The following is a 10,625-nucleotide window of genomic DNA, read 5'->3' as shown; positions in this document are numbered from 1 at the left end:
TTGAGGGTTTGAGGATAGGTCTCTGAGTCCAAATAAAACAGCAATATTTTATCATCTGTTGCATGGCTTTTGTAGGTCACAGGTGTTACATTGCCTTCATAGGCCACTTCTTCATAAGAACATTTTAAACATACTTTACAACTGTATTGGTAAGATGAAGTATAGAATTCAGGCTAGATTCATTGGTATATGTTCATTAATATTACAATCACTTCAGGAAATTATTCTTTAAATTATAACATTTTCATACATCCCTATGTATATTGTGGGCCTGGATCCCTGCCCCTGCCTTGCCTGATGGAAGAGTCGGCCCTGGTGAAGTTGAGTTGTCCAGACACATAGACAGGGTCTTCCTGGGTGAGGGGATAGCCCCAGAAGGAAAAGGGACAGGCAATAACCTAACCCTGGTGACAGGAGTGCTGGGGACAGGACACGATGGAGACCCCGGTTCCATTTAAACATCCCCTTCTGTGCTGGGTCCCTGCATAGCACACTCACTCCCCTCAACCCTCATTGCCTTTGCAGCTCACTGTGGGGCAGGGGAGGATGAACCCACTGGCAGAGACCGGACTGAGAAAAGTTGCACAATTTAAGGTGTCGCTATGCTAGCAAACTCAGTCATCAGGGTAAGTAATATTTTCATGCAATATTTTAAAAGTTCAAAATTAATGCCAACATCCATGAACGACAAATAAAACTCAAAATTTAAAATCCAGACAGGATCCACCTTGCTTTGCAGGCCTCCCCTCCCTGGCTGGCTCTGGTCTGGGCCCTGCACACGTGGGGGAGGCCCAAAGACAACCCAGAGGAGCCTGGCATAACCAGCAGGGCTCAGCATGGATGGGACTGGGGTAAAATCAGGGCTTCTGAGCATGACTCCAAGAGTGTGAGGTCCCCAGAGAAAGTGGCTTAGGGAGGTAGTGGGATGTGGAGAGTGAAACACTCTTCAGAGAAAAATTAGCTAAGCAACAAGAGCTAATACTTTGTTCTGCAGAGAGAGAGAAGTCCAACTCTTGGGCTCGAGATGATGAGAAATAAAGTATTTCCCAGAAACCTCGGACCCTCACTCAACTCCTTCGAGGCTTGTCTCTGTCTGCAACCTACAGCCTGACTGTGCAGCCTGGAAAGCTTCTTTTTTTATAGAAGAACAAGAAAGAATTTTAGTGATTTGCAGTTAGTTTATTGAAATGGAAATGAATTTGAGGTTTCAACAGGTGTCTAGCAGTTTCCACATAAAAAGACAACACAAGAAAGAAAAGTGGTTTCTAGCAATCAACAGATGAGTTCTGGCCATAGTCTGTAATCCTCTGAGCCAAACGCCTTGGGTAAAGTTAATTATTCTTCATATTACACCAAATGCTGTCGTACACTGTATGCTGGAAAACAAAAGCAGGTCACTTAGGTTTGCAAATTTCACTTACTAAATCAAATATTAAAACTTGTCTTCTTGTTTTCTTGCATTTGTCCACAAACAGCTAACTCTCAGGAGGATTTGCAGTGGAAGCAAAGCCAGCATCCCCTCTCCATTTATTCTGTTATCTAGGAGACACTTCATAATGCCAAACAGGGGCCAGGGTTGTAGGATCTCTTCCCTACCAATGATCCATGTAATACTTTTTTTCTCCAAAAATTCTATCCTTAGAAATAACTTATCCAATAAATATGCTGCATATACTATTTGTTGAAGACCTGATCATTTGGACTGTTTCTGATACCGCTTTTACAACACAGAATTATTAAAAAATCTCAGCTCAGAGAGAAGAATGTGATGGTTTTGAGTTGCTGCACAGGCATAAAAGGTAGAAATGTTGTAACAGTCTGAGACTCTTCACCATTACCTTTGAGGCCTATGAAATATTGGAGCTTGGCTGGGTGGGATGGCTCATGCCCGTAATCCCAGCACTTTGGGAAGCCAAGGAGGGCAGATTGCTTGACCCCAGGAGTTTAAACCAGCCTGGACAATATGACAAAATGCCATCTCTACCAAAAAAAAATATATATATATATATGTGTATATATGTATATATGTGTATATATGTATATATATGTGTGCATATATGTATATATGTATATATATGTGTGCATATATGTATATATGTATATATGTGTGCATATATGTATATATGCATATATATGTCTGCATATATGTATACATGTATATATGTGCATATATGTAAATGTGTATATGTGTATATATGTGTACATATATGTGTATATATGTATATGTGTACATATGTGTATATATGTGTACGTATATGTGTACATATATGTATATATGTGTACGTATATGTGTACATATATGTGTATATATGTGTACATATATATGTGTATGCATACATATGTGTATATATGTACATATATGTGTATATATGTGTACATATGTGTATATATGTGTGTATATATGTATGTGTATATATATATGCCAGATGTGTTAGTGTGCACCTGTAGTCGCAGCTACTCAGGAGGCTGAAGCGGGAGGATCACTTGAGCCCAGGAGATGGAGGCTGCAGTGAGCTGTGATTGTACCACTGCACTCCAGCCTGGGCAAAAGAGCAAGACTCTGTCTCAAAAACAAAAACAAAAACAAAAAAACGGAAACAAGAAACATTGGAGTTTTACAATATGAATGATTAATCTGAGGGGTTTTTTTGGTTTGTTTAGGATTTTTGTTTGTTTGTTTGTTTTTGAGATGGAGTCTTACTCTGTTGCCCAGGCTGGAGTGCGGTGGCACTATCTTGGCTCACTGCAATCTCTGCCTCCTGGTTTCAAGTAATTCTTCTACCTCAGCCACCCAAGCAGCTGGAATTACAGGTGTGCGCCACCACGCCTAGCTAATTTTTGTATTTTTAGTAGAGACAGGGTTTCAGCATGTTGGCCAGGCTGGTCTTGAACTCCTGACCTCAAGTGATCTGCCCGCCTTGGCCTCCTAAAGTGCTGGGATTACAGGTATGAGGGATGCACCTGGCTAATCTGAGTTTTTAAAGAAAAAAATGATTCAACCATCCCAAATTGCAGTTAATATTTATTTTTATCCTTGAGCATTTGATATATCTTTACATTTTTTATTATGGAATGTTTTAAATAAAATTTTGGGGTATTAAATAAATTCTTAAAAAAAAAAAACGTAATCCCAGCACTTTGGGAGGCTGAAGCGGGCAGATCACCTGAGGTCAGGAGTTTGAGACCAGCCTGGCCAACATGGTGAAACCCCATCTCTACTTAAAATACAAAAATTAGCAGGCTGTGGTGTTGTGTGCCAGTAATTCCAGCTACTCCGAAGACTGAGGCAGGAGAATCACTTGAACTCAGGAGCCGGAGATTGTAGTGAGCCGAGATCGTGCCATTGCACTCCAGCCTGAGCAACAAGAGCTAAACTCCATCTCAAAAAAAACGAAAAACAAAAAACAAAACTCGTAACCAACACATCTTTATAAACAGACAGAAATACTCATTGTTATAACCATTGACTTTTGTTTTAAACAATTCTAGCACTCGTGCTGTTTCACACCCATAATCTGCACTTACCACTTCATGAGGCACTTAATTAAGTGGTGCATGATTTCCAGTCATGTATGCTAACAAATCTTGGTTGCTTGGACTTGCATTTTAAATTCTTTATTTTAGGCCGGGAGCAGTGGCTCACACCTGTAATCCCAGCACTTTGGGAGGCCGAGGCGGGCAGATCACCTGAGGTCAGGAGTTCAAGACCAGCCTGGCCAACATGGTAAAATCTCATCTCTACTAAAAATACAAAAATTAGCTGGGCATGGTGGTACATGCCTGTAGTCCCAGCTACCTGAGAGTCTGAGGCACAAGAATTGCTTGATCCCAGGAGGCAGAGGTTGCAGTGAACGAAGATCATGCCACTGCACTCCAGCCTGGGCAACAGAGTGAAACTCCATCTCAAAAAAATTTTTTTCTTTATTTTAGAAAATGCAGAATTTGCACAAATTGTATTTTCTGAGCTAGATAAAAAAAATAAGAATGTTTTGAATATTTGTTTTTGTGAAAGTAGGAAATTTCTTAGTAGATTGCTCCTACAAGTGTGTGATCTCTTGAGAACCAGATATTTTCTCTTGATAAAAATGTGCATGTTCTGGCTGGGTGCAGGGGCTCAGACCTGTAATCCCAGAACCTTAAGAGGCCAAGGGAGGCAGATCACTTGAGGTTAGGAGTTTGAGACCAGCCTGGCCAACATGGTGAAACTCCTTCTCTAGTTAAAATACAAAAATTAGCCCGGCATGGTGGCGCACACCTGTAATCCCAACTACTCGGGAGGTGGAGGCAGGCAAATCTCTTGAACCCGGGAGGTGGAGGTTGCAGTGAGCCGAGATTCACGCCACTACACTCCAGCCTGAGTGACAGAGCGAAACTCCGTCTCAAAAAAAAAAAAAAAAAAATGCCGATGCCTGTCCCCGTGTGTCTGTGTGTGTCTATACTTGTGTGCTTATGTGTGTCTGTGTCTGTGTGAGAAGGGACTGGTGAGGTCAGAGGTAGACGGGTGATCTCTAAGGCTTTCTTTTCTCCTTTTTGCCTTTTCCATTTATCACTCCCTAAAGATTCTCAGTGTGAAGTGGCAAAGCAGCCTGGAGACAAAGTTTAATGAATTGATATATAAAGAAAGTTTGTTCACCAGTTGCTTGGCATTCTTGGTGCCAAATTTAGAGCCCGCTGGTTCTGATCAGTGATTTTCAAAGGGTACATAAGAAGAAACCCAAATTACCATCATCAGTCCAAAGTTTTTCAGAGTTCTATGTGACTGGTTGAGGAAACACTGCTTGAATTTCCCCATAGCCTCTGCAGCGGCATCACTGTCTATGAACTCTTGAAGAAGCTCTTTGTATTCAGGTATAGATACGTCGGAATTGATGGTCTTTTCAACCATGTCCTCCAGGAGTTTGCAGCCAGAATCTGGAAAAAAAAAAAAAAAAGACACAAGAACATGGGCCATTACTAGAGGTGTGATTCATTCTACAGATGAATTGGGAAGCTGGCTATCTTCGTACCTCCAGGGACAGACCGAGGTTCAGAAAGATTTTGGTGCAGTATGCAGAGTTCTCAATTCTGGGAGTGTAAACTCAGGCTCTGCAAATTCTCTCTGACCTTCCAAACCCAGAGAAGCCCAACCCTGTGTATTCTTGGTGAAGAGGACCCTCGAGAAATGAGGTGCTCTGACTGGGGGGACATAGCAAACACTGCTTGGACTTTCTTGGTTCAAAGTCATGCAATGCTTCCCTGTTATCATGCCCAGCATCAGGTAGGGTTTCCAAGGATTTCAGATGAATGGGTCTAGGACATTGTCCATTAGTTCTGTTGACTCTACTGCAATAAAAGGGAATGTGTGGCCAGGTACGGTGGCTCACGCCTGCAATCCCAGCACTTAGGGAGGCCAAGGCAGGCGAATTGCTTGAGCTCAGGAGTTCAAGACCAGCCTGGACAACACAGGGAGACCTCATCTCTACAAAAAATTTAAAAATTAGCCAGGCATAGTGGTGTCCACCTGTAGTCCCAGCTACTCGGGAGGCTGAGGCAGGAGCATTACTTGAGCCTTCGAGGAAGAGGTTGCAGTGAGCTGAGACTGTGCCATTGCACACCAGTCCCAGTCCCAGCCTGGGTGACAGAGCAAGACCTTGTCTCAAACACACACACACACACACACACACACACACGAATGTGAAATAGAGCTTGTTCATGAGGGGATCTGAGGTCACCCCCAACTGTAAGGGAGAGGAACGAGCTCAGGACGTGGCTTCATGTGAGCTGGTTGTGCTCTGGACTTTGTGATTTTCCAGTTAGTTGACTGTGAGCTTGTCACCCTTCTACACATCTGCACCTACCTTGGATGCCAATACGGTAGTTTGGAATCCACCTTTGTGAACTGCACAAGGCAGGCTACCTATGGAAATATTAGCGCTGATTCCAGCAGCTGGGGCTTTTTCCTCCCACTGAAACTTTAGTGCTGGAAGGAGACTCCAGGGGTTGTGAGTTCTCACCTGTCTGCCTTGAGCCTGAAGCAACTGGGAGGGTAAGGGCATCCCAGAAGGACCCAGATCAACTCTGAGAACACAGAGTGAGCCACACAGGGTGAGAGACACTGGGTCACACTCTGCAGCCTGGGCCTTCTGTCCTGGGAGGTTTCCTATTTTGTTCCACGTTCAAGGAGACCCATGATTATTTCCTGATTTCTAGGTGTAGATGCCATCTCTCCCTTGCCCCACTGAAATAGTTCATTTCAATATTTAATCCTGAGACTCATCCTGGTTTCTATGGTCACCGTGACCATGGTGAGACGCTGAGTGCCATGATACACTGTGTACACCTCCAATGCAGGGGACAGCCCATGAGGACACTGCATGCTTGATTGTCGGGAACTCATGGGGATCCTAAGGCCTATCGCACCCAGGCCCTTCACACTGGGGCTCGTCTGTGCTGGGGATTAGAGGTTGGGAGTTCTTCTACAGGGGCCCAGGTGACAATTCCTAGCCCAGAAGCAGCCCTCTCTGCCCAGAACTCACCTGCATAGCAGTGCAGGAGGAGGGCCGCCAGCATGAGGACCATCAGCAGCTTCATGGTGAGGCGGCTGCTGTCTGTGTTCAGTCGTGCGTGGCAGGGATCAAGGAAGCTGCTGTGGAGGTGAGTACCCAGCCCTGCTCTATTTATTCCCCAGGGAGGCACCTTAGTCCCTCCCAGGAATGAGGCAATGTGTCAACCTGGCATGGGACCAGGACACAATAGTGTACACCAAGGGGAACACAGCCAGCCTGTGCTCTGCTTGTAGAAACCAAGAAGGCAGTAATATTTGGATCCCTGACAATCTGGGGACTACAATAATGATACATGGCTTTTAGTAAAATGGATGTGACAGTGTTTTCCAAAATATAAAGCAAAACCCAGTGGCGTGATCTTGTGGTCTCAACAATGTTGTTATTATTGTAGTTTTCTTCTAGTCCTCCTTCCCTTCTTCCTTCTCCTCCTTCTATTCTTTTTCTTCTACTCCTCTTGGTCTCCTCCTCTTCTCCTTATTCTTCAAGGTACAAACAGTTTCATAACTTGTGTATCTGCCGGTCCTGGAATCATCAAATATTTGGGCTACGTGCAATACCTGCATCTTCCTCTGGGAGGCAGACCTTCCTAATCCATAGACATTTCTTTTTCAGAAAAGCGGGTTTTTTTGTTTTTGTTTTTTGGGGTTTTGTTGCTGTTGTTGTTGTTGTTTTGAGACAGAGTCTCACTCTATTGCCCAGGCTGGAGTGCAGTGGTGCGATCTTGGCTCACTGCAGCCTCCGCCTCCCGGGTTCCAGAAATTCTCCTGCCTCAGCCTCCTGGGTAGCTGGGATTACAGGCATGCGCCAGGACACCTGGCTAATTTTTGTATTTTTAGTAGAGACAGGGTTTCACCATTTTGGCCAGGCTGGTCTCGAACTTCTGACCTCAGGAGATCCACCTCACTCAGCCTCCCAAAGTGCTGGGATTACAGGCGTGAGCCACCATGCCCAGCCCAGAAAAGTGCTTTAAGTTTTGGGGAAAACATTAATATCTAACCTCTACTGAAAGCTTCTTGTTATTCTTGTTAAGAATTACAACACTAAGTTAATTCAACTTTACAAATTTATTTTACAATATATTTATAATTTAATTTGTGCTTAGTTCTTTGTTAGCCTTTTACGGTTTTCTGTCCACTGACTGAGAGGAGGCTGTGAGTGAGTGGAGTAACTGACTGCTTGGGCAGGCAGTGCTAGGCAGTGGGTGGCAATGGGGTTGGGTGATGATGAGATTTAGGTGATAAGATTTGGGCAGGTGTGGGTGTGGATCCTGGAGGCCACACGTACTCATGCTGTGTCTTTGGGCAAATTACAATGCTGGTCCCTCTGGGCTTCCTTTCTGTCTTTGTGAAACGGGTATAAGTGATGCTGAATTTTTTTTTTTTTCGAGACAGAGTCTTGCCCTGTGGCCCAGGCTGGAGTTCAGTGGCACGATCTTGGCTCACTGCAACCTCCGCCTCCCGAGTTCAAGCGATTCTCCTGCCTCAACCTTCTGAGTAGCTGGGATTACAGGCATGTGGCACGACGCCCGGCTAATTTTCGTATTTTTAGTAGAGACGGGGTTTCTCCAAGTTGGCCAGGCTGGTCTCGAACTCCTGACCTCAGGTGATCCACCCACCTCGGCCTCCCAAAGTGCTGAGATTACAGGTGTGAGCCACCGTGCCCGCCTAGCCGTGAATTTTTGTAAAGATGAGAGATACTCTGTAAATTTTTTTTTTTTGAGATGGAGTCTCACTCTTATTGCCCAGGCTGGAGTGCAGTGGCGTGATCTCAACTCACTGCAACCTCAGCCTTCCCGGGTTCAAGCGATTATCCTGCCTCAGTCTCCTGAGTAGCTGGGATTACAGGTGTGCACCACCACGCCCAGCTAATTTTTATTTATTTATTTATTTATTTATTTTGTATTTTTAGTAGAGATGGGGGTTTCACCATGTTGGCCAGGCTGGTCTCAAACTCCTGACCTCGTGATCCACCCACCTTGGTCTCCCAAAGTGCTGGGATTATAGGTTTGAGCCACCGCTCCCGGCCGACGCTCTGTAAATTTTTATTCACGCAGCCAAGCATGAGATAATTCTGAATAAATGGCAGTTGCATTCATGCGTGGATCCCTTGTTGTACGCATCACTGTTTTGCTTCTCCTGTGAGCTGGGCCTTGTGCTAGATTCAGTTATAGAAACAGGTTAGACCAGGTGCTTGCTCCTGTGGACCTTATTTTCTAATGATGGGCACAAAGAACAAGACTAAAGATATATCAGAGGTATGAGAAAGTGGTCATTGCTGCAAAGAACAACAAAATATTCACAACAGCTGAATGCTGTCATAGATGGCCTGCCCAGGGGCAGTGGCCTGTAAGCCCCCCAAGGCAGCCTGTAGGAGCAGGTGCTGTTTCAGCTGAGACTTGGATGGGTGGATGGTGATGTCCAAGGACACATCTGGGGAAGAGAATTCCAGGGAGAGGGAACTGCAAGTACAGAAGCTTGAGGACAGATGGCACTGGCAAGGTAAGGAAGGGAAGGAACGTGGCCACATAGAATCAGGAAAAGGACGGGACAGCCTCACATGATAGAAAACCCATCCCTGTTTAATTAGGGGCACAGTGAAGGTCATAGGAACAAGAAAAACAAAGTTGGCTCAGGTAAAAAAAGAAAAAAGAAAAAAAAAGAAGTCGATGAAACAGCCAGAGGGATGAATCCATTGTTAATTCCCTGTGAATGCATTGTTTGCTCTCTGGATTACTTGTGACATGTTTCTTTCCACCATTCAGGTGGAGCCTCAGTGGCCAAGAACAAACCTAATTTTGGGGAGGACAGAAAGGAGAAATGTTGTTTACTTACCACTGTACACAGCTGACCCTGGCTGGTGGCCTTGTTTCCCAAGGGTAGTGAAGGACCTCGATCATGAAATGTGAGACTGTCTCCTTGGCCAGTACTTATTGGGGCTCTGCCTGGTGTCCCAGTCCTTATGGCCCTGCCCTGTCAGTCACCTGCTTACACAGAACAGAACTTCAGGAAAGGCCTCTGGTCTTGGAGCCATCTTGGTTGGTGGCAATATGCCTGTTGTTCAAGTCACCAAGGCCTCATCTGGACCCGGTGCCTCCCTCGCGCCCAAGCCTCATGCTGGGATTCCAAGTCTGAGTTGCTCAGTGTTCAATCCACCCCAGCACCCCCATATTCCAGCTCAGTGTCCCAAAATGTGTCAGAAGCTTGCAAAGACTGACCTCCCCCTGCGTGGGGGTGAATACATCTGGTGACACGGGGTTGGGATTGAGTGAAGGGAACAGGGTGAATCCTCTAAAGAGACCGCAAGCATCAGAAACGCTTTCTGGCCTCTCCTTTCTGAAATGGGGCTGAGGAAAGGAGAGGCTGTAGCTTCCATGGGGAGTCTACGGCAACCAAGGAAGAACCCCCTTCCCCTTACACACACACCCAAGATGCACGTGACAGTGGTGCGTTTTTCATACTCACTCAATTGTCAGAAGAGACCTGTGACCCTCTGTACCTCTGAGAGGCCTGGGGAGACACACACAGGAGACTATAAGCCCGCACGGGAAAGGAGAGGTGCAGAGAGAGATGGATGAAGGGCTCTGGAAGGCCAAAGGAGGGAGAGGGTGCTTTCCCTTAAGTGGGAGAAACATCCTCTGGCTCAGAGGATGAGGGGAGGCTGTGGGTAGGGAGAAGTAGGTTAAAGATGGATAAATTCAGAAGATGCCGGAGGTGACTTCCAGAGGAGTCAGATGATTGAAAGGTAAGGAAAGGATAAAATCCCTTATTCCATGGGGCAGTCCCATCCCAGCTGGACATTCCCAAGATTCCCAGGAAGGACCTGGGAAGGGAGGGCCTGAGAAGCTGCAGCTCTGCTGAGCGCCGCTGTGTTGCACTGCTGGGTCCCGTCTCTGCAGGTTCTGCAGCCCTTTCTCGTAAGGGTTGGATGGCAGGTGGGTGGTGAGTGAGGACTCGGAGCCTGACCACCACTTGTGTTCACATCACAGCTCCTCCATTTGCTGACTGCCACATTGGACAGGAGACTTAATGCTGTGTGTTCCCTTTAAAATGGGAACAGTCATAGAATTGCTGTGAGTCACAA

The 10,625-nt window shown here is 45.6% G+C and overlaps 1 protein-coding gene across 1 annotated transcript; it reads right to left on the bottom strand.

Annotated features, from left to right (window-relative positions):
* Window positions 1–1,158: 1,158 nt before the first annotated feature.
* Window positions 1,159–9,857, bottom strand: SCGB2A1 (secretoglobin family 2A member 1). Its single transcript, XM_003828475.6, has 3 exons — window positions 6,516–9,857; window positions 4,724–4,911; window positions 1,159–1,376 (listed from the first exon to the last, which is right to left on the bottom strand). The coding sequence occupies exons 1-3, from the start codon at window positions 6,568–6,570 to the stop codon at window positions 1,332–1,334; spliced, it is 288 nt and encodes a 95-aa protein (XP_003828523.4). The 5' UTR covers window positions 6,571–9,857; the 3' UTR covers window positions 1,159–1,331.
* Between the last annotated feature and the right edge of the window lie 768 nt (window positions 9,858–10,625).

Source organism: Pan paniscus, chromosome 9 (assembly GCF_029289425.2).
Source record: "Pan paniscus chromosome 9, NHGRI_mPanPan1-v2.0_pri, whole genome shotgun sequence".
Lineage (NCBI taxonomy): Eukaryota > Metazoa > Chordata > Mammalia > Primates > Hominidae > Pan > Pan paniscus.
The sequence above is the reverse complement of the archived record's forward strand: the minus strand, read 5'-3'. Positions and strand labels throughout refer to the sequence as shown.